The 24,764-nt window shown below is 38.7% G+C and overlaps 1 protein-coding gene across 15 annotated transcripts in view; it reads right to left on the bottom strand.

The window, feature by feature from the left end:
• The window catches only part of SSH2 (slingshot protein phosphatase 2), a 223,231-nt gene that overhangs the window by 114,752 nt on the left and 83,715 nt on the right, over positions 1-24,764 (bottom strand). For 10 of the 15 annotated variants that reach the window (XR_009449134.1, XM_059669262.1, XM_059669275.1 and 7 more), the window contains one exon: positions 17,811-17,854. Coding sequence is in view for 10 of the 15 variants with exons in the window: in XM_059669262.1 (XP_059525245.1) it covers positions 17,811-17,854 (44 nt within the window). In the remaining 5 variants the exon portion in view is untranslated. Of the gene's footprint in view, positions 1-17,482; positions 17,533-17,810; positions 17,855-24,764 lie in introns of those variants that run through there. The other 5 variants (XM_059669270.1, XM_059669272.1, XM_059669269.1 and 2 more) reach the window with 2 other exon arrangements.

Raw genomic sequence — 24,764 nt, 5'->3', positions numbered from 1 at the left:
AAGAGAAATACATTTAAAATTTTAAAAAAGATTTTTATATTCCCTCTCACAAAACTTCTGAACTCCCTTATCTCAGGAAAATGTTTTGCTACAAGCTGACATGAGAAGAACTAAAAAGACATTTACTATTGATAAAGTACGACGGTGATATAATATTATGCAATAGTACTTTGCCTACAATTTGAGGTATTTTCAGATGTATATATTATTTATGCCTCACAATAAATATTCAGGTGTTTTTTTTAAGGAAGAGTAAAGTGAGTCTCAAGAATGAATGTACTTTAAAAATAAAAAAATAATTTCAATTATAGTTTACATACAACACCATGCTAGTTTCAGGTGTACAACACAGTGATTAGACATCCACATAACCTACAAAGTGATCAGCCCAAGAAGAGCAGTACCTATCTGACACATATAGTTATTATAATATTATTGACTTTATTCCCTATGCTGTACTTTACATCCCCATGGTTTTTTTTTAATATCTGGCAATTTGTACATCTTAATCCCCCGACCTTCAAAATGTTTAAAAGATTGATTTTAGAGAGAGAAGAAGGAAGGGACTAGAGAAAGAAACATCCATTGGTTGCCTCCCATACACCCCCAAATGGGGAGCAAACCTGCAATCTGGGTATGTGCCCTGGCCAGAAATTGAACCCATGGCCCTTCAGTGCTTAGACATCACTCCGACCAACTGAGCCACACCAACTGGAGCAGCTGCTATGGAACACAGTATGGAGGTTCTCAAACAATTAAAAATAGAACTACCATATGACTCAGTGATTCCACTTCTAGGTATTTACCCAAACAAATATGAAATTCTAATTCAAAAAGACATATATACCCCTATGTTCTTTGCAGCATTATTTATAAGAGCCAAGATATAGAAGCAACGTGGTACATATATACAATGGAATAATACCCATAAAAAGGATGAAGTCTTGCCATTTGCAACAACATGGATGGACCTAGAGGGTATTATGCTAAGTGAAATAAGTCAGACTAAAAAGAGAATGAATGCACTTTTAAAGTCATGCAACCAATACAAACACAGATCTCCTAACTCTAGTACCAGTGTTCTTTCTACATAACTAAGAACAATGGACCAGAAATCTTTTTTTTGTTTTAGTGACATTGTATAATGACTCCATGCCCCGCCCCCCCAAAAGTTCAAAATTTTCCTCTATACTATAAAGTAAAAGAGAGGCAAGGATGGTTTCCTGGGAGAAATTAGCCTTTAAGAAATGGACAGGGGAAGAATTGCTGGTGAAAACAACTAGGCAGCTATGGGTAGAGAGTATAAGAAGAACCAGCAAAGAATGATGACAAGAAAGCCAAAGGAGGTGAGAACTGCAGAAAGGAATGGTCAATAGTGTCATTTAAGATGGTGACCAAAAATATTCACTGGCAATCTTAATAAGAGCAACAGTTTGAGTGGTGGAGGGAACAAAAGTCAGACGTCATGGGTTGATAGTGAATGGAAATCAACGAAGGACTTTAAAAAGAAGTCATTTGGTATTCTGTAGAATTCACACACCAACCCACCTAAGACAATCACCATTTAACTCAGTTGCATATTAAAAGTGATTTCATTAATTTCACATTCCAGCTCTTAAGAAGGATAGTAAGCAAAGCAAAACAAACAAACAAAAAACCAAACTGGCCTGCCCAGCGTATTTTAGCTTACTTAAAAAGGGCTTTAACCTTAATGTCGACTGCTTTTTGTTAGATGAAGAACTAAGCTGCAGTCGTTTCGAAGGTTTCTGAAATACGGACATAAAATTACAATTCTATTTTGAGAAGAATTCAGTTTATATGGATAAAAAAGAGTAATAGTAAAAATACTAATAATAGTTACTGCTTGTTGAGTGCCTATTACTATGTGATAGGCACTTAACTTTCATATTTAACATTCTTATGAAAAATTGTAAAATATTGTTTCTATTACAGAGTTGAGGGAATGGGCTCAAAGAAGCTAAAGATCCTTCCCCAATGGCTGAAAATGGATGAAAATTATGGATCTTTATTCATTCCTTCTACAGAAAGTTACTGAGTACCTTCTATGTGCAAGAATTCAAGGATAAAATCATAATAGAGATTGTCCCTGCCCTCCCTCAGTTGTAACTGGCAAGCATAGACAACAAATACTGTGTAACAGCAGTGTTGGATGTACTGTAACAGGGAAGCTGAGGGTTCTGTTAGAACATGAAGTGAGAATTTTTACACGGAACTCTAAGGATTGTTGTAAGCAAAGGTGGCTCATAACCAATTATGTGTTTTAAACAGCTTCTAAATTTCCTGAACTTTTGTTTGGTGTTTCAGCAGAACAGCTGTTTTAGGGCTGGGTTACGTCATTGATAACAGGTCCTTTCTTCTCTCGCCAAATGGCTGCTTAGCTTGGGGAAATTCCCAGTGAATAATTAACACCAGAACAGTCTGCTAGTTATGTTTATTAATACATTATTTCTACCTCAGGATGGTGGAATAGTAGTGAGTCAGAGAAGCAAGTATATGAGTTTTTGCTTAATAAATATTCATTGAATGGATGAAACAAGATAATCAGTGCCTTTAAACAGGATTTTCTAAATGGCACCCAGTGGCTGTGACTTTAGGTTGAATATCAGATTTGACCTACTGACTCAGAGATGGGAAGCTCCTATTTCTAATATTAGATTTGTACTAAATAAGAACTTTATTGGTAGCTAAAGTCTGCCAATTTCTCTCCTTGTTTTTCCTCAGTAAATTATCTTAATTCTATATGATATAAAGGGTGAAGTCAAAGCAGAGAGTTAGAGAAATCAGGCTGGGAGTTTGTAAAATAAAATGGGAAATAATTTAGACAAATATTAATGAAAGTACCATCATTTTACATATTTGGTGCTCTCTATAAGCTACTTTATTTGCTTTTTTAACAATCCGATAGGATTAGATGGGCAGATGTCCACATTTTACAAATGAGGAAGCTGAAGTTTAGCATACTAAGAGGTGAGACAAAACTACTAAAATCAGGTCTTCTTGCTCTTAGTTCATTGGTCTTTCCCCTCTATTACACTGCTGGTTGTCCACACTTCTCTTGCTGAGCCCTTTGAATATATAAAAAGAAAATCAACACTAACTAGCCAGGAAAGCTAAAACAGAACTGAGTTTTTATCCATAGAAATATATTATAATAAAGATAGAAAAACAACAACAATATAGCTCAATTCTCTGCCATTACACAGGTATAATTGAAAATATTTGTATGCCTATAATTTATATACATTTCCTGTTTAATCATAATTTGAAGAACAGATGCTGCTCTGGGATAAATTTTCACTTTTACCTGGGAAATCTCATTTTTCAGAAATCTTGATCTCTAAACAACTGGTGAAAATATGGCAAACATTTTGAACTTTCTTTTCTGATAAATAATATTCTACACATAATACTAATATTCAACATATTAGTTCTATTAAGTGTTCTGTAATTTTACTTTGTAAAAATTTCCCATTAAATAGATGGTTTACTCATCATCTTTTGAGATAATTAAATATGAAGGTTGAAGTGATATGGAATTTGATGATGGTGGTTATTGAAAGTTCTTTTGGGTTATAATAGGAAATCTTTTGGTAGTATTTATTTCCTTTAAAATATATTTAAAACATCCCTGGCTGGTGTGGCTCAGTTGGTTGGGCATCGTCCTAGGTACCGAAGGGTTGTCAGTTGGATTCCTGGTCAGGCATATGCAGGTTTGATTCCTGGCAGGGGGCCTGCAGAAAGCAACTGATGTTTCTCTCTCTCGCCCTAAAAATCAATTTAAAAAATCTTTAAAATATATTTAAAACACACACACACACACAAGTGAAACATACACACAAATACACACACACACACACACACACACACACACACACACACACACACACACACACACTAGAGGCCTGATGCATGAAATTCCTGCCCCGGCTGGCCCTCACAGCTGGAAGGTCATCAGGACGGTTTTTCTGCTGTTCAGTCAAATTAACATATTAGCTCTTTATTATATAGGATATGTATACACGTAATTTTTCTTACCCTGAAATATATACTTGTGTGTGTATATATCCTGTATACAAACACACATGCATGCACATGTATATATGTTTCAGGGTAAAAAAAAAAAAGTCTACAATTTATACTGTTTAAATTCACAAGCATAAGAATATAAGAAAAAAACAACAACTTTGACCTTATAATGAACTCAGCAGTTTTGAATTATGTGTTCAGAACAAACCTTTCCTAGTAGCCTCTTATCCTTTCATCCAAAAACAAATAACTTATAACAAAAAGGAAAGTATATTAACTTTATTAACTTTTAAAGTTCCCTGAATATTTCCTGAGGGAAGGCAAGATTCTAATTTTGGGGGCTGGAATGGGAGGGTCAAGAAATGGAGAAGAAGAATGGGCAAATCTTTGGTTCTTATTTGGTTCTTTAAAAAAATGAAGTTAATTATGTCTTTTATTTTTTGAAAATATATTTTTATTGATTTCAGAGAGGAAGAGAGAGATAGAAACATCAATGATGAGAGAGAATCACTGATCGGCTACCTCCGGCATGCCCCACACTGGGAGTTGAGCCCACAACCTGGGTATGTGCCATGACGGGGAATCAAACCATGACCTCTTGGTTCATAGGCCAATGCTCAACCACTGAGCCATGCTGCTGGGCTACAACTTTTATTTAATTGAGAAAATCACATTGGGAAAGGTAACAGCACTATAAAAAGTTAATCATCCAATCATAAATTACTTTTAATTTGCAAGATGCCTGTCTCTATTCAAGCTTCCCTAGTTTCAATTCATTCACTTATCACTTATTTACTCAATAATTTACCAACTAGGTAATGCATGCCTATTAACTGCCAAGGCTTGGTTTAAACCTTGGGAATACAAAAAAATGAGAAATGCATGGGAGCTGACAGCCTAGAAGGGAGACAGACAAGATTGTGAAAATGAAGTCTTTTTTTAGAAAGGAATATCTGAATTATTATAAACTTTCATTACTAATTTTATTCACTGAATTAATATAGAACAGACCTTCAAAATTCAGCACAGTTTTAGAGCAGGACTAACAGCAAATTCACTAAAACTTTTTCATGAGTGAGTGAAACTATCTTGTGAATGTTTTAAAAAAAAAATATATATATAGTTGTCTTTGATTTGTATGTTATGATTTTTGTTGTTGTTGATGTTGATGGAAAGTCCTTAATGTAGAGACCCTCGTGTCCTGTTTGTATGCCTTCTAACTAACTCATTCCCTGGGTTTCCATGGCTACATTGTTTTTGTAGGGCCTTATCCTGAGACAATATCACTAGGTGGTCTTGCTAAGTTTGGTAAGCCAATGCCAACACAAGTCACCAGTACTCTATCTCTGCCCTTGAGTTCTTCACAACATGGCTTTGATTTTAATTTTAAACATAATCTGGAAAAAGCTCTTCAAATGCCTCAAAAACTCTATGGTAAGGGGAAGACAATAGGCTCAGTGTGCTTTGGTTCATGTGCAGCTTCTAGGATCAGGCTCTAGTTAGTAAAACCTACACATTTGCCTCTACAGGCTCCTTCCAGCAGTAGCTTGGCAATTTTCTGCCCAGATCACTTGGAGCCTTGCTGCCCTCCTGGCTGTGAGGGTTGAAGGCCAATAGGGAGGAAGAGTCTATTGGTGGTCTTAGCAAAAAGTGATAGCCCTTGCCCTGGCCGTTTTTTCTCAGTGGTTAGAGCATTGGCCCGCGCACTGATTCCCGGTCAAGGGACTGCACCTGAGTTGCAGATGTGATTCCAGCCCCAGTGGGTCAAGGCAACCAGTGAGTTGATCAGTCATATAAGATGACAGACCGATGGAGTATGCTATTCCTCCAATATTTTGGATTTATAGGATCTGAGTTGAATAGGTCTCAAGACCTTCCTTATAGAACATGAGAAAAATATTACTTCTAGGAGGCATGCCCCATTGCACAGTCTTTAGCTCAAAGGATTCACCATCAATTGCAAACTGTTTTAATAGAAGGCTATGTTCATAAAGAGCCAAGCAAAGAAGGATTTTCAGGTAATAGTCACTATTGAGGATCCCTTGTGTATGACAATTTGCTTCTTTCTTGCTGCTTTTAAGATTCTTTCTTAATTTTTTTTTCTTATTTTTATTATTTTTTATTTTATTTTATTGATTTTTTACAGAGAGGAAGGGAGAGAGATAGAGAGTTAGAAACATCGATGAGAGAGAAACATCAATTAGCTGCCTCTTGCACATCTCCTACTGGGGATGTGCCCACAATCCAGGTACATGCCCTTGACCGGAATCGAACCTGGGACCTTCCAGTCCGCAGGCCGACGCTCTATCCACTGAGCCAAACCGGTTTCGGCGATTCTTTCTTAATTTTAACAATAAAGACAAATTTAAAAAAAGATTCTTTGTTTTTTTAAAGTTTGATTATAATGTGTCTCAGTGTGGGACTCCTCAAATTCATCTTACATGGAATCACTAAACTTCTTAGATATTTATATTCATGTCTTTCAGCAAATTTGGAAAGTTTTTAGTCATTATTTCTTCAAATAGTCTCTCCCTTTCTCTCTCCTTCTTCTGGGACTCCTATAATGTGTATGTTGGTCCTCTTAATGGTGTCCCACAGGTCCTTCAGGCTCTGTTTGCTTTTCTCCAGTCTTTTTTTTCTTTCTGTTCTTCAGACTTGATCATTTCCACTGTCCTACCTTCAAGTTTGATGATCCTTTCTCCTGTCTGCTCAAATCTGCCTTTGAATCTAGGCAATTTGAAATCTAGGCAATTTTTCATTTTAGTTATTATACTTTTCAGTTCTAGAAGTTTTTCTTGGTTTCTTTTTAGGTTTTCTCTTTAGTAATATTTCCATTTTGTTCACATGTCATTTTCTTTTTTAAAAAAAATATATTTCATTGATTTCTTACAGAGAGAAAGGGAGAGGAATAGACAGTTAGAAACATCAATCAGCTGCCTCCTGCACCCTCCTTACTGGGGATGTGCCTGCAACCAAGGTACATGCCCTTGACTGGAATCGAACCTGGGACCCTTCAGTCTGCAGGCTGACGCTCTATCCACTGAGCCAAACCGGCTAGGGCCACACGTCATTTTCTCAACTTCCTCCACATCTTCCTTTAGTTTTTGAACATCCTTAAACAATTGTTTTTAAAGTCTTTATATAGTATATCTCTCATTAGGTCTTTTTCAGGGAAAACTGTTGTTTAATTTTTTTTCCTTTGAATGTGTCATACTTTCCAGTTTGTTATTTTTTTTTTGTATGACTTGTGATATTTTTGTTGAACTTTGGACATTTGAATCTAATAATGTGATAACTGGAAATCAGATTTTCCATCTTTTCCAGGGTTTACTACTTCTTTTGTTATTGTTATTGGTTTTTGTTTGTTTATTTTTAATTGTTGTAGACTGTCTCTTTACCATGGATCAGACTGAGGTGTAAACTTACGTGTCTTCTCAGGTAGTTTCTGAAACGTTCCCTGAACATGCATGGTCACATTCTAATTATTCCCTCACATGTGGTTGATTTTGAATGTCCTAATCTTTAATGTCTGGCTCCTGAAAGGGGAAAAAAACGCAAAAAAATGAAGGAAAAAAGTGATGGCGCTTTAAATTGCTGATGTCACTGTAGCTAGAGGAAGAGGATTTTGCAACACTGGGGGAGCTGCAACAAAGGCTGCTTCCTCTTTGTTGGCACCTCTGTGATCAGAAGCAGCAATCAGCTACCAGAGTACAGATCCCTGATATATAGAAGACAGGGTCCTTTTTACTCACTCTGTCTTCCACAAGCTGTGTGCAAGGTGCTTGGGAACATAGACACAGTTGCTTGCCATGGGCTGACGATGGAGTATGGGTATCTGCTAAGGGCTGAAAGTGACCACAATTTACCTCCCAAGCCTTCTCCTGAAAGTTGAAAGCCCTCAACAGAGTTGAGAGTTCCAAAATAGTCCATCGGACAGATTCTGCCAGTACAATTGTTCTCTAAATAGGGAGATAGACTCTTGATGCTTCCTATCCCACCATCTTCTCAGAATCCTCTGCTAGCAGTGATAAATATTTGTTACTTTATTAATCTTTGGGCTTTTATAATATATGAAAACAATTTTTCCAAAACTTAGTTTGGCAAAGTCAAGAACTGAAGGGAAATGTATTTTACTTTTTGTTTTTTTGTTTATGCCATGAACAACAACATCTGGGGGAAAAACATAAAATTATTTACCTAGCTTTAAAAGATATACCTAATTTCATTAGGGCTGCAATAATTAAATTTACTTTTCAAATCAGATTGAAGAATGCCTTTTATGCTACTAGAAGCCAAACATGCCAGATAAATATAAGAGAATCTGTAAACACATTCTTCAGAAACAAAGAGTACTTCAGTGAAATTAAAATTCTTATTCCTGTCAAGTGGCTAGGAAAAGTGTTTTTATAAATGTGCACTTATCAATTTAAGGGGTTACTCCATACAGTGGCAGAAGTCTAGGACGAGAGGACAGATTGCTACACCCCCTTGTGGCCATACCCAAATGTTTGTAAACAGCTTGAAAGTTTTTGGAGATTTGAAGGTGGAGATTTAGATTTCAAAAGGGCCAATAGCAAAAGTTGTTCAGTTCGGTGTGATAATTAAAACCAGTTTTTAATACATGGAAAACTCTACTTTTGTAAATCAAACATATGTAATATTATATATATATATATATATATATATATATATATATATATATATATATATATACTAGAGGCCTGGTGCATGAAATTTGTGCGCTTGGGGGAAGGTCCCTCAGCCCGGCCTATGCCCTCTCATAGTCCAGAAGCTGTCGGGGGATATTTGACTGACAGGAGAGGCTCCCGCCACCACCGCTACACTCACCAGCTGTGAGCCCAGCTTCTGGCTGAGCGGCGCTCCCCCTATGGAAGCACATTGACAACCAGGGGGCAGCTCCTGCATTAAGCGTATGCCCCCTGGTGGTCAGTGTGTGTCACAGCAACCAGTCATTCTGCCATTCAGTCGATTTGCATATTAGCCTTTTATTATATAGGACTAGAGGCCCGGTGCACAAAAATTTGTGCACTGGAGGGGGGTGGGGTCCCTCAGCCCAGCTTGCCCCCTATCACATATTGGGAGCCCTCAGGGGATGTCCTACTCCGTGCTCCCTGCTTCCCTTGGGGAGCGGGCCTAAGCCATGACTGGGCTGATCAGGGGAAGGCACCAACCCTATCACCCCGCTGTTGCAGCCACTGCCAGTCACCGCAGCCACCAAGGTGTTTTCATCAACACGGACTCCAGTCCCTTTACCGTGAAAAAATGACAACTTTTTTTAGGCATTTTCAAGATGTGTCTTTCATAGGATATGACCTACCTTCCTTCCTTCCTTCCTTCCTTCCTTCCTTCCTTCCTTCCTTCCTTCTTTTTTTCTTTCTTTCTTTCTTTCTTTCTTTCTTTCTTTCTTTCTTTCTTTCTTTCTTTCTTTCTTTCTTTCTTTCTTTCTTTCCTTCCTTCCTTCCTTCCTTCCTTCCTTCCTTCCTTCCCTCCCTCCCTCCCTACTTCCCTCCTCTCCCTCCCTTTCTTCTTTCCTTCCTTCTTTCCTTCCTTCCTTCCTTCCTTCCTTCCTTCCTTCCTTCCTTCCTTCCTTCCTTCCTTCCTTCCTTCTTTCCTTTCTCCTCACCTGAGGATATGTTTCCACTGATTTTTAGAGAATGTGGAAGAAAAAGGGAAAGACAGAGAGAAACATCAAAGTGAGAGGAACACTTTGATTGGTTGCCTCCTGCATGAGCCCTGACCTGGGCCCAAGCCAGGGAGAAGCCTGCAACCTAGGTACATGCCCTTGGTCAGAATTGAACCCAGACCCAGCAGTGGGCAGGCCGAGGCATTATCCACTGAGCAAAACCAGCTAGGACAGGATATGACATTTCTTAGCCCTACAGCAGCGGACCTTCCTTTTTTTCTCCAGGAGTGTGGTAAAAAACCCTAGATCACCTATTTGGATTCTTATTACCCAAGTTACTAAGAATATTACCAGTGGCATACAGGGAGCTAAGCCAATGAGCTGTCAGAAAAGGTGTTTCCTCTGTAGTTCACACCAATTGCCGGTTTGGCCCCTGACCGGGCCTAACACCTCTGGCTGAGTCATTAGCCCTGGGCAGGGGACCTCCAGCACCCTCAATCGTCAGCTCAGCCCCTACTGCCCATGATCGCTGGCTCTGCCCATGCCCAACCTAACACCTCTGGCAAAGGCATTAGGCCTGGACAGAGGACCCCAAGCTCCCCGCAATTGCCAGCTCCGCCCATGCCCAGGCCTAATGCCTCTGGCCAAGGCGTTAGGCCTGGACAGGGGACCCCCCAGCTGCCCACAATCGCTGACTCCACCCCTGCTCCCCGCAATGGCTGGTTCCGCCCCTGCCTAGGCCTAATGCCTCTGGCCAAGGCATTAGGCTTGGGCAGGGGACCCCCAGCTCCCACCATCCCCGGCTCCGCCCCTGCTACCCACGATCTCTGGCACTGCCCCTGCCCAGACCTAAGGCCTCTGGTGGAGGCATTAGGCCTGGGCAGGGGACCCCTAGCTCCCTACAATCACTGACTCCGCCGCTGCCTAGACCTAATGCCTCTGGCCAAGATGTTAGGCCTGGGCAGGGGACCCCCAGCTGCCCACGATCGCTGACTCCGCCCCTGCTCCCCACGATCGCTGGTTCCGCCCTTGCCCAGGCCTAACACCTCTGGCCTAGGCATGAGGCCTGGGCAGGGGACCCCCAGCTCTCCGCGATCTCCCGCTCTGCCCCTGCCTAGACCTAATGCCTCTGACCAAGGCGTTAGGCCTAAGCAGGGGACCCCCAGCTCCCCGATTGCAGGCTCTGCCCCTGCCCAGGCCTAACGCCTGTGGCCAAGGCGTTAGGCCTGGGCAAGGAACCCCTAGCTCCCCGGACTGCCAGCTCTGCCCCTGCCCAGCTCCCATTGATGGCTCCACCGCTGCTTCCCGCGCTCACTGGCTGGGGGGTGGCAAAGGCACCCTGTTCTCCAATCACGGTGGGGGGCAGAGCAAAGGCAGCCCCCAGGGCCGCCTTTGCCCTGCCCCCCGGCTCTTAGCTCCCCCCTGGGTTTTCGATCACCGTCAGCGGCAGGGGGCTTCTTCCGTCCTTCCCCTTTCGCCTCCCAGCATTGTGCCTACATATGCAAATTAACTGCCATCTTTGTTGGCGGTTAACCGCCATCTTAGTTGGCAGTTAATTTGCATATCACCCTGATTAACCAATGGAAAGGGTAGCAAAGTTACGGTTAATTACCATGTTTGTCTATTATTAGCTAGGATATACACTCCTATTTACAATGGACTTTTCTTCTTTTCCACTTTCTAAAAATATTAAAGTACAACGAGATACCACCACACACTGATTAGTATGTCCACTATCCAAAAAACAGAAAATAACAAGTGCTGTTGAGGATATGAAGAAATTGAAACCCTTGTGCACTACTGGTGGTAGTGTAAAATGGTCCAGTATGGTGGGTACTCAAATAATTAAAAAAGAAAAGAAAAGAATTACCATATACCCATAATTCTGGGTATATACCCAATTAAAATCAAGGTTATAAGAAATTTGTACAATCATGTTCGTTGCTACATTATTCACAATAGCCAAAAGGTAGCAGCAATACACATGTCCATTAACAGATGAATGGATAAACAAAATGTGGCATATGCTTACAATAGAATATTATTCAGCCTTAAAAAGGAAAACATTCTGATATATGCAACAACATGAATGAACCTTATGCTAAGTCAAATAAGCCAGTCACAAAAGGACAAATATTGTATGAGTCCACTTATATGAGGTACCTATAGTAATCAAAATCTCAGAGATGAAAATAGAATGTTGGTTGCCAGGAGCTGGGTTAAGGAGAGGTTCAGGAATGATTACTTAACGGGTATAGAGTTTCAGTTTTGGAAGTAAAATATTCTCTAGGTTAATATATTCTTTAACTAGAACATGTACTGAGGGAGAAGTACATTTGTCTTCTTTTCACAGCCAAAAGATGGACAATACAGTGCATTTATTGTCATTATATTTAAATCCATGAACAAATTATTTCATAAAATAGGCTGGAATTAAATGAAATCATATCTCAAAAGTAAAAAATAAACAAAGATAAAGAAAACTTGATGAGGTATCAGAGACAGATCTGGAGGAGATTTTTCCACAAACTGAATGAATTAGTAACAATACTATGGTGAAACTATATCTTACACAAAGGCATGTCCTGATTCATTTCTAATAAAACTATCATTTCTAGTAGATATGTCAACATTATTTTATTCTCATTTATTCATTCCACAAACATTTACTGAATGCTAACTACATGCTAATTGCTGTGGATACTGAGATAAAAGACACAGTTACTGTCCTCATATTTTGAAACAGGGGTCCTCAAACTACGGCCCGCGGGCCACATGCAAATACAAATATTATATTTGTTCCCGTTTTGTTTTTTTACTTCAAAATAAGATATGTGCAGTGTGCATAGGAATTTGTTCATAGTTTTTTTTAAAACTATAGTCCGGCCTTCCAATGGTCTGAGGGACAGTGAACTGGCCCCCTGTTTAAAAAGTTTGAGGACCCCTGTGAAAGGTGAAGAACTTGGCTGTTGTGAGTAGTGCAGCAATGAACATGAGTATACACATTTCTCAAGACCCGGCTTTTAATTCTCTTTTGTAAATACCGAGAAGTGTAATTGCTGGATCATATGGTAATTCTATTGTTAATTTTCTGAAGACTCACCATTCTGTAATCATTTCACATTCCTATGAATAGTGCACAAGGGTTTAAATTCTTCACATCCTCAACAACATTTATTATTTTGTTTGTTTTTTGGTAGTGGACATCCTAATGATGTGAGGTGGTATCCTGTAGTTTTTATTTGCATTTCCCTAATGATTAGTGATGTTGAATACCTTTTCATATGCTTATTGGCCATTTGTTTACTTTATTTGAAGCAAAAACTTGAACTTGTCTGTTCAAGTTCTTTGCCGATTTAAAAAAAATATTTTTATTGATTTTAGAGAGGAAGAGAGAAGGAGAGAGAGATGAGAATCATTGATCGGCTGCCTTCTGCACGTCCCCTACTGGAGATCAAATCTGCAATCTGGGTATGTGCCCTGACTGGGAATCGAACTGGGACTTCCTGGTTCATAGATGTACGCTCAACCCTGAGCCACACCAGGTGGGCTCTTTGCTCATTTTAAAATTGAGGTTGTGTTATGGTTAATTTTATGGTTGGCTGGGCTTAAGGATGCCCAGATATTTGGTTAAACATTATGTCTCTGAGTGGGATTTTGGATAAGATTAATATTTGAAACAGTAGATTGAGTAAAACAGATTACCCTCTCCAAGGTGGGTAGGTAAGAAAGAATTCACTCTTTCTGCCTGACTATCTTTGAGCTAGGGCATTTGTCTTCTCCTCACTTCAGACTTAGACTGGAAGTTTCACCATCAGCTCTTCTGGGTCTCCAAACGGCAAACCTTGAGACTTCTCAGCTTCCATAATGTGTGAGCCAATTCCTTAAAACAAATCTACCTATATATTTCTTATTGATTCTGTTTCTCTGGGGTACCCTGACTAATACAGATTTTGGTACTGAGAAGTAAGGTGCTACTATAATGAATACCTGAGAATGTGGAAGGGCTTTGGAACTGGATAATGGGGTAGAGGCCGGAAAAGTTTTGAAATGTGTGCTATAAAAGGCTGAGATTGCCATGAAGGGAGTGTTAAAAGGCAATTCTGATGAGAACTTAGAAAGAAAAGAGGAGAGCTGGAGAAAAAGCCCTCCAAGTTCTTAGAATGCATAATAATCATGAATAGAATGTTGGCAGAAATATGGACAGTGAAAGTCATTCTGATGAGGTCTCATACAGAAATGAAGAATATGTTACAGGCATGGAGGAAAGGCAACCCTTGTTATAAAGCAGCAAAGAACTTGGCTGAGTGGTATTTGTGTTCTAATATTTTGTGGAAAGTATAGTTTGTGAGAGATGGAACTGGATATTCAGCTCAGAAAATTTCTAAGCAAAGTGTTGAAGGAGCAGCCTAGTTCCTTCATCCTTACAGTAAAATTCAAGAAGAGAGAAATGAATTGAAGAAGGAATTGTGAAGCAAAAAAGAACTTAAAGATTTGGAAAATTTTCAGCTTGTCCATATTGCAAAACAATAGAGCATGTTCTGAAGTGAACGTGAAGTGTACGGTAGCCAACTGTTTGTAAGGAGATTAATTTGGCTGTGAACCAATTGGCCATCTAAACAGAAGCCAGGATTGGGATTATACCAGCAGAAATACTGCCAGCTGAGACTAAAGAAAATAAAGAAAATGATTCAAAATGAAGGCAGTATGAACATGCATTACCCTTCAAGAAAAAGGAATAAGGACCCCAAAGGCAATTTCAGAGATCATCAGGGCTGCTACTCCCACCACAGGACTGGAGTTCAAGGGACAAGGTTGCCTCTACTTTGGTTTCAAAGGGCAGTACCACCACCCAGAAGAATGTCATGTAGGTCAGCTCTTATAGAACACAGCATGGGTAGCACTTCAAGGGAGCCAAAGGTGCAAGGTTGCCCCATGGGGATGATACCACCACTCTAGTAACTCCTGAAAAAAATCACTGCCTCAGTAGGTCCAGAAGGCAAAGTATCAAACCAAAGAGGATTATTCTTGAGCCTTAAGATCTAATGGAATTTGCCTCTCTAAATTTTGGACTTATTTGGGGCCTGTTAGCTTTTCTTTTTACCTATTTATCCCTTTTGGAATGGTAATGTTTATTCTATGGCTGTTAAACCATTGTATTTTGAAGTACATAATTTACCTGGTTTCACAGGTTCATAGATGGAAAAGAATTTTCCCCCAAGTCTTACCCAGATCAGATGAGACTTTGGACTCTGAGATTTAGAGTGATGCTAGAATGAGTTAAGACTTTTGGGACTGTTGGGATGAAATAAATATAGTTTGTATGTGAAAAGGACATATATGGGGTTATAGGGGTAGAATGTTATAGACAAATGTTTGCCCCCCCCGCCCCTAATTCCATACATTGAAGCCCTAACCCCCAATGTGATGGTATTTAAAGACAGAGGGGCCTTTGAGAGGTAACTAAGGTTAAATGATGCCATGAAAGTAGGGCCCCCATAACAGGGTTAGTGGCCATGAAAAAGAGGAAGAGACCAGAGCACCCTCTCACAGCCATGGGAGGACACATCAAGAAGACAGCTATCTGCAAGCCAGGAAGAGGGCTCTCACCAGGAACTGAATCTGCCGACACAATGATTTTAGACTTCCCAGCCTCCAGAACAGTAAAAAATAAATGCCTGTTGTTTAAGTCACTAGGTCTATGTTATTTTGTTATAAGAGCCCGAGCTGACTAAGGTAGGTTTGGGTCTTTTGTTGTTGAGTTGTAAGAGTTCTTTATATATTCTGGACTTTAGCCCTGTGTATGATTTTCAAGTATTTTCTCCTATTTTCTGGGTTGTCTTTTCATTGTTTTTTAAAGGCATCATGATTATGTCTAATTATATTAAAAGTACTTTTAACTTATGACTTTTCCAATAAATGGCATTGGTTAAAATGAGAGATCATTAATGCAACATCTTCTTTATTACCTGGAACTGGCATTAGTTTAATGATGTTATTTACTCTTCAATTCCCTACTACAAACCACAACTGAACCCACAAATTGACAAGATGAGTTTAGGCATGCTCAATCAAGAGATGCTAACTCAATGCTTGTTTATTCTGTGGTAAGTGATGGAGAATGGCAGAGTAGTAGCCAAGTATACTAGTACAAAAATCAACCTCTTACACACCATCTAGCTACAAGGGGCATTCATTTGACACTCATGAGAAGTTTCTTTGCTTTAAGTCAGACTAAAGCAATTAGAGTTAGAAATAACCTGGGAAACACACAATGCAAGAAATTACAACAGGAAAGTAAATTTTGATTTTTATAATGGGTGTTAGTAACTTTTTCTTTATTTCTCATAATCCTTTTCTTGTGACTAGAAGAACCCTATAAATACCCTCTGCTAGTCATATTAATGATTTATTAGCAATAATTTTTTAAACAGGAGTCTTTGTGGTTCTTAATGGCTTGACAATTCAGTGCTGTGAATAGAATAGACTTCACTGCTCATCATTATGTAATTTTTTGGAACAACAATTATCTCTGTAGATACCAAGCCAATAAGTAAAGTTTAATATCAACCCAGAGATCTTTAAATTTGTTCTACTAGAAAGTTTAAGAATCCTTTGAATTTTTTTTCATTCTACTGGAAATAAGATTATGATGCCTCTGGTAAGCATTCAGCTAAAATTTCTTCTGGTTTCTATCTTTTAACCCTATGTAAAAGAAAGACACTTCACCATCAGATATTCCCTAAGAGCCGTTAAGCTTTAAGTCAAAATTTTTGTGATAACCAAGACAGGAAAAATATTGCCAATAACCTTAGTTACTAAGGAAAAGGAACTTTTTATATTAGGTTGTAGTTTATAAGAGTGAGGTATATATCAACAAACACGTGGTAGTTCATCTTTAAGGAAGCATTTCCTTTAGCCAGCTTCTCCACAATGAGCATGCTTATTGTACCCTTTCCCTGTATCATCCAGAATGGCTCATGTGATTGAGTTCAGAAGATACAAGTTTGATAACATTTAAATGACCATGTAGAATTTGCGAGGACTCTTTCTTGTGGGAGGGAGTTGATTTTAAAAAACACTTAAAGGAAGTAATATAAATGTTATCATATACTTCTTGGATGTCTCATAATTTTTTTCTTTTAACGGCAGCATAATTTTTTTCTTTTACTGGTACCCTTATAACAATATGCCCACTATTCCAAGTGAGCGAGTGTCATCGTATTGAAAGTACTGGGGATGTTATTCAGTATAACCTTTGTATTTAGAAAGTGAAATATTAACTAGTCTGTAGGAAATGAAAAATATCAAAATGAATGACAAACATAGGTATAAAGCTGAAGGCTAAAATGTTCTTCGGTTGATATTTTCTTAAAAGGTAAGGACAGTTTGCTTTTTTATTACTCAAGATAGTTCTGAAGACTTGGGCCAAAACTAGACCAACATTGTCCTTTCTGCATTTTTAAAAAAGCAATCTATCATTTTATTTTTTTAATGAGGCATAATTAACATAAAAATTATATTAGTCTCAATTGTACAACATAACACAATCTACCATTTAAATCTGAGTCAGTAACTGAATTGTTAAAGCAATCCTATTTTGAGAGACCAATTAAGCATTTTGGGAAACCAGAATAAGCTAATATGAAAAGACTGAAGAAAAATTAGAGAAAGAACATTAATTACAGAAATGCTACAGGATATGGCCATAGATGTGAAATAAATCAGGCAAAGACAAATACCATATGTGAAATCTAAAGGACTAAATAAATGAAATAGAAATAGACTCACAGGTACAGAGAACAGACTGACAGTTGACAGAGGCGAGATGGGTTGGGGGGCTGGGTGAAAAGGTGAAGAGATGAAGAAGTACAAATTGGTAATTACAGAACAGTCACAGAGATGTAAATTACAGGATAGGAAATATAATCAGTATAATAATAACTATGTATGGGGCCAGGTAGGTACTTGAAATATGGGGGGACCATTCTGTAAAGTACATGATTGTCTAACTACTATGCTATACATCTAAAACTAATACATGATAATATTAAATGTAAACTGTAATAGAAAAACAACAACAAAAAGAAAACCTATAGGATATAGTGAATAAACATACCTCCTGGGCTGTGACCGGCATTCCTCCTCCCCACTGTCTGCCTCCTGTATAGACAGGAAAATGAGAAAAATAATTTACAACCTGAGGTCTCATATCACAATATCAACAATGAAATTTTACTAAGCTTTACATGTAGGAACACCTTTTTCATGCTGTGTACTTGAACATAATTCTCTATAAAAAATGACTTAAACCCAGGAGGTTGATACATATTAATAGATGTCATTCCTGAAGGCAACTTCAAAAATAGTCTACAAATTTCATTGATAACAAAGTACTAATAATAGAAGAATTACCTCTAAAAACCAACTTAAGATGTTATATTATTGTTACATATATTTCTATGCTACTTCAAATTCAAAATGACCTATTAATGATTCTGATCCCCAAAGAACAACCTAAACAATGAGCACCACTTCACAAAGTACTCATTACCAAATCACCATTATCATCAACATAATGGCTACTACTTATTGAGTATTTATAACCGTCAGGCATCTTGCTCAACACTTTGTCCTACTTATTTCTTATGAACCCAAAAGGTTAATGGTCCATATTTTCACTGATTCTAACATATATAACTTAGGATAAATCAATGTGATGAAAAAAAATCACTGAATCATAGTTTGCCTGCAATATTTATTTTTTCTTAGTGGCACATAAAATAATTGAGTGTGTATAACCTATGTGTGGGAATCATGCCAGAGTTGCTGAATACTCAAGGCCAATTAGAGAATGAAGGCCTTGTTGTTAGTACACTGGATGGCCAAGGCCACTCTGAACATGGAAAAATCTTAGTCAGAATGTTCAAGGCTAAGATGCCATACACAGATGTAAGGATAGCAATCTCACGGTACAATGTGCACATGTACCTTTCTGTAGCCAAAATGATTGATGTAACTATTGGCAAGACGCCTCTTTTGTCTAAATAGTATTAAAGTAGGTTACTGACCAGCCAGTGTGCTGGGGAGAAAAGGCAGGCACAGAGGATTCAGCTACAATATAAGGCTGGTGCTGCTGCGATATGAAGGGGGAAAATGCCAAGGGTTAAAGACAAAAAGAATCTTAAAAGCAGCAAGAGAAAAGCAGTTAGTTACCTACAAGGAGTGCCTGTATGACTATCAGCCGATTTCTCAACAGAAACTTTGCAGGTTCTTTGAACATCCTTTTAAACATTGTTTTGAACTCTGTATTTGGGAAATTGCTTGCCTTCATTTCAATTAGGTCTTTTTCTACAAATTTCTACTGTTTCTTAATTTGGGGCATGTTTCTTTGTCTCTCCATTTTGGCTGCCTCTCTATAATTGTTTCTGTGTATTAGGTAGATCTGTTATTCCTCCCAGTCTTGGTATCGTGGCCTTATATGGATGTCTTGTGGGGCTCAATGGCACAGTCTCCCTGATCATCTGAGTTAGGTGCTCCAGGAATGTCCCTTGTGTGGGTTATGTGAACCTTCCTGTTGTAGTTGAATCTTGATTGCTGTTGGCACATCTGTGGGTAAGGTTGTCTTGGTCTGGCAAACCATGAAGACCAAACCCATGCGGAGGAATTTGCTCCAGCAGGGTCTGGTGCCTGCAGAAATCTCCCTTTGGGTGTGCCACTTTTGATCTAATTGGGTCATGCTCTGATGTGGTCTGAATCCTGCCACTGGGTGTGTTGATTTTGGGGCCTCTTGGGAGGGACTAAAATGCAGATCAATGTAAAGCACCTCTTGTGACCAGCCCTGGGCTACCTGTTTGGAGCTACAAAGTAATCCACAGTTTGTGGCTACCTCTTCTGGGTGTTGTGAGGGAAGGGCCAAGCTGCTCTTGACTGATAGGAAGGGTGGAGATGTGAAAAGGGCTAGCCCTATACCCACGTGTAGCTGTTTAGAATCCAGGGGAATATCTCTGCTGGAAAGGTTTCCCCTGAAGTGAGTGGGATCTCAACATCACATGTGAATGGATGTCGCTGGTTGGGCGTGCGAAGGAAAAATGGCCCCTGCCCAAGAGCCAACAATTCAGTCTCTCCCTCCTTGAGAGCCTACTAAAAGGGTGGCACTGTGGGCCCCAGCTAGCCACAGTCAGCTGACTCCTCTGCAGGGCATGAGCTCAGCAGGTCAGGGCCACTGGGAATTGGGAGGGTAGAGACGTGGCTCTCCCATGGGTGGAGAGCTGTCAGTCAAGTACATGAGGAGGAAGGGGTACTCAGTATCTGACACAGAGCCACACAACTCGGTATCTGATACCCTGAGTTCTCTCAATGTTATGTGGCTCTGGTGCTCTGGGCTGGGGAACCTTTAGTGTTCACAGAACACTGTGATGTTAAGCTCCCACTCACTTCAGGGGGAACTTTTACAGTGTTTACAGGAACAAATCAGCTTTGAGTTTGATCTTGAAAGGAAGAAAAAGATCTGAAGAGGCACAGAGACTGACAGGCATTTGAGATATAAGCAAGAGGAAAGAACAGGAATATGGTTGATACATTAGGGTGGCTGTGCACTGCAAAGATAAGTTGCTGAAGACAGGCTGTCTACACCTGATCCCATGAGGAAGCCAGGGAAAGTATTTATTGGCATCTTAGAAAATGGAATAAAACTATAAATTGTTGCTTTGGTAGCAATAACACATTCTTTAAGGAAACAGCAGCTTAAACTTGGAAAGCCAATCAAGAAAAAGTAACTTTTCCTAAAGCCAGTAGACACTGGTAATCACAGATATCCACTAGAGGGCAGACAAGTAAAAGTTTACACTTTGGTGGAACTGGAGAAACTGCATCAACAGAAAATCCTAAGAGAAAACTTCATATGTTGTTTAAAGAGCATTTTCAGTGCCTTCAACCTTGAGCAGAGCCTTAAGCTAGCAAATAAATATTTCATAGAATAGCTTTATGTGGTAAGAAATTATTTTTAATTGTAAAATGGGGCAGTAAAGTTATACTTTAGGAATCTGGCTTAGCTGACTGGCACAGTGCTTTTACATGACAAGCATACCTAGAATGCCAATAGCAGCAACCATCATTGGCTACCTTACCTCCGTCTTCCCCACCCATCTCAGGCACATTCTAATCACACACAAGGTAACAGCTCACGATGTGTATACTATCTGAACCATAATTTCAACCTAGGTTCTCCTTTTGGTCAACTGGGGAAGGGCTTGGTTTTAAGGACTCCTATCATGTCAGTGAGGTGAGGCTACTAGGTAGAGAGGTTCTTATTTGTGCAGTTTCCTCAGCAGGCCAAGGAGCTGTCAGATGAGGGTGTTGGTGGGAGTCCTCAGGTCTCAATAACTAGGACACAGCAAGAACATTAACATCGAAATAAAAGATTTGAGAATTCCACCAGACTTTTTAGATCCTAAGCTAGATTTTGCAAAGTACCATAAATACTTTCTTTGTTTTGATCTCTTGAAAAATGTCATTAAAGGTGCAAAGGCAATCCTATCTAGTAGGTTGACTTTCTGTCATTAGCTGAAAGTAGTTTTCTTCCACTCTTCGACCAATGCTAGGATCACAGGCATTTTCTTTCTCCTTGGAAAATGACAACATTTAGTTTTAGATATTAAGTACTTCAACTGCAGGTGAATTTTGCTATACTGAAATTCTTGTATTATTTCCAACAAGCCAGGCCATCTTGTGTCTCAGACTTTGCTCTGTTGTTCTCTGTCTAGAATAAACTTCATTCCCTTCTTTGTTTGTCTACTTCTACTCATCCTTCAGATTGTAGCTTAGGATGTCCCTCTCTCCAGAGGCCTCCTTTGTGAGTAGTGTACTCTTTTCAAGAGCAACCATACAGTTGTCTAGTGGAGAAATTTTCACACTGCCTTAGAAGGCAGGAACTGTATCTTAATCACCACAACATCCCAGCATTCAACAATTCTCAATAAATATTTGTTGAAAGAATGCTAACATAGCCCTAATCGGTTTGGCTCAGTGGATAGAGCGTCGGCCTGAGGACTGAGGGGTCCCAGGTTTGATTCCGGTCAAGGGCATGTACCTTGGTTGCGGGCACATCCCCAGTGGGGGGCATGCAGGAGGCAGCTGATTGATCCCTCTCATTGATGTTTCTAGCTCTCTGTCCCTCTCCCTTCTTCTCTGTAAAAAATCAATAAAATTATATATATATATATATATATATTTTTTAAAAGAATGCTAACATAAAAGAGAGGTCAATATAGTGGGACAGATCCTAACTAAGGTGTTTCATTTTCTATAAATTCTATACACTTCACCTATTTACTTTTTAATATCTTCACATGGTTGAAGATATTTTATGTAACCATACGTTTTAAAACCATAAAATATATTAAAAATAAAAGTGTATACGCAGAGAGGGAGGGAAATGTTAAAAAATTAAAGTCCAATGATAAACCGAGAAAAATATTTTTACCATATATAAAACAATGGGATGTCTCAATAAAGAAAGCATTCCAATGAATCAGTAAGAAAAAGGCAAACACCCCAACAGAAAAATGGGCAAAGACTAGGAACTGATAATTCACGAGAGAGAGAGAAATGGGCTGAAAAGGAAGTAAAACTATGTTTTTGCTTGAAATAAAAAACAAAATTCAAATAAAGATGCTGTACTATATTTTCCCTATGAAATTATTTAAAATAAAACATAAAAATGTGCACTACTGATTGCCAATGGATCAAAAAAATGGACAATCATTTTGGTAATCTGTATCAAGGGCTTTAGAATTAGGTTTTATATATATATATATATATATATATATATATATATATATATATGTATTTTTATTTTAGAAAGAGGAAGGGAAAGAGAGAAATATAGACATAAAAACACTGATCGGTCCCATTCCAACCGGGGATGGAACCCGCAACCTCTTGGTGTACTGACGACACTCCAACCAATTGAGCCACACCGGCCAGGACAGAATTGGGTCATATTTTTGACTTTATAATTTTAGGTCTAGAAATACATTCTAGTACAAGATGATCGGAGATTTCACCAAAGATTTATGTACAAGGATACTGAATGCAGACAATCCATCACAGCAAACAATTTTTTAGCTATCTTAATGTAGAAAGACAGGAAAAGCTGATTAAATGAAAAACTGCTCATAAGAAAATTTTATTAAGCCATTAGTTTACATTGTCTATTTAAAATAAGAACATGATCAGCATATAATGATTACAATGTTCATGCATTATAATCAGAAAAAACACATTTAAAAATATGAAGTAGGGACATAGGAGAAATATACAAATTCCTATACTTTTTCCTTTCTTAATTAGATGTCTTCTGAGACATTAAGTAGAAGATTACACATATCATCTGACCAGTGTTTTAAAAGAGACATAAAAGCTTCTACTTGCAGGTGGCTACCTGAATAAATGGCATATTCTCTTTCCTCCCTCTTTGAACAGCAGCTCCTAAACTCTTGCTATAGCCATGTGAACTCAGTTCAAGCTCACGACTTTTTCTATCCATTCAATGTTCTTTTTCTCTAGAGCAGTGCTTTTTAAACTGGGATGCAAGTACCCCTAGGTCATGCCTCAGTGTGGTAAGAATTACTGAAACCAGAGGATAAATATAAAGCGTTTCCCCAGAGCATCAATTTTACCTGATGGAAAGTAATATTTTTATAGTAACAGGATACAGATACATAAACATTTGCATGAAATTTAAAGTAAACCAAAAGAACTCAAACAAGTTTCAGCCTTGTAATAGGCTCCTTTAAACTGTAGATGCCCAGACTGTCAGGGGTTCCCTATTTACTCTCCTCTGCTGTTAGAGAAACTTTTGGTGGAAAGATTTAAAGAGCACTATAGAGGGCTTCTGTATGTAACTTTCTAAGTGAAATAAGCCAATCAGAGAAAGATAAGTATCACATGATTTCACTTATATGTGGAATCTAATGAACAAAATAAACTAATGTATAAAATAGATCTAGAGACACAGAAGCATGGAAAAGACTGTAGAATCTCAGAGGGAAGTGTGGGAAGAGATCAACCAAAGAAGTTGTATGCATATATACATAAACCATGGATACAGATAATAGGGCAGTGAAGGCCTGGGGCGGTGGGGGGGGGGGGGAAGAGGTGGGTGTTTGGGGGGTGATGGAGACAGGCTAGAAGGGGTCAATGGGGGGAAAGGGGATATATGTAATACTTTCAATAATAAAGATTTTTTTTTAATCTACAGAAAAAAAAGTAAAGCCTATGCTTAATATTGAACAATTAAGATACAAGTTAAATTCTGGAGGGTATGATGGATTAACGTGTATGAAAATAAGACCAAATGCTTATGATGGTCTAATTTCTTGACCTACCTGTAAAAATATAGACATGTCATTTAACTTTATTTAGCTTCCATAAACAAAACACAGAAAAACAAGTGCTGAAAAAATTGATTCAGTATTTCAAACTAATAAACAAACACAAAGCCTCCAAGCTTACTTGAAGTGAAACATAGATACTGAAATGAAGGGAAAAAATATGAAGTTATAAATCAGAATTTGATCTAATTCTAATGTAAGTTACACCTAACTAGTGATCCCTGCTAACTCACTGAACATCATAAGGAGACCAATTATTTTTCCCCCCATATATTTTATTGATTTTTTACAGAGAGGAAGGGAGAGGGGTAGAGAGTTAGAAACATCAATGAGAGAGAAACATCGATCAGCTGCCTCCTGCACACTCCCCACTGGGGATGTGCCCGCAACCAAGGTACATGCCCTTGACCGGAATCGAACCTGGGACCCTTGAGTCCGCAAGCCAACGCTCTATCCACTGAGCCAAACCGGTCAGGGCAGGAGACCAATTATTAATAGTCTTTCACAGTTAAAACGCTCTTTGCTTATTATCTTTAGTGGAAATAAATAATAGATTAAAAAAATGGCAACTTAAGGTAGGAAGACTTTAATTACACTCACAGTACCTGTTAACCTTGAAAACACACAAACTCTAATAGAACAAGACAGCACCTCCCCCACTAATATAAATCTAATGA

The sequence above is a fragment of the Myotis daubentonii genome, chromosome 16 (assembly GCF_963259705.1).
Source record: "Myotis daubentonii chromosome 16, mMyoDau2.1, whole genome shotgun sequence".
Classification (NCBI taxonomy): domain Eukaryota; kingdom Metazoa; phylum Chordata; class Mammalia; order Chiroptera; family Vespertilionidae; genus Myotis; species Myotis daubentonii.
This window is presented reverse-complemented; position numbering and strand designations above follow the sequence as displayed.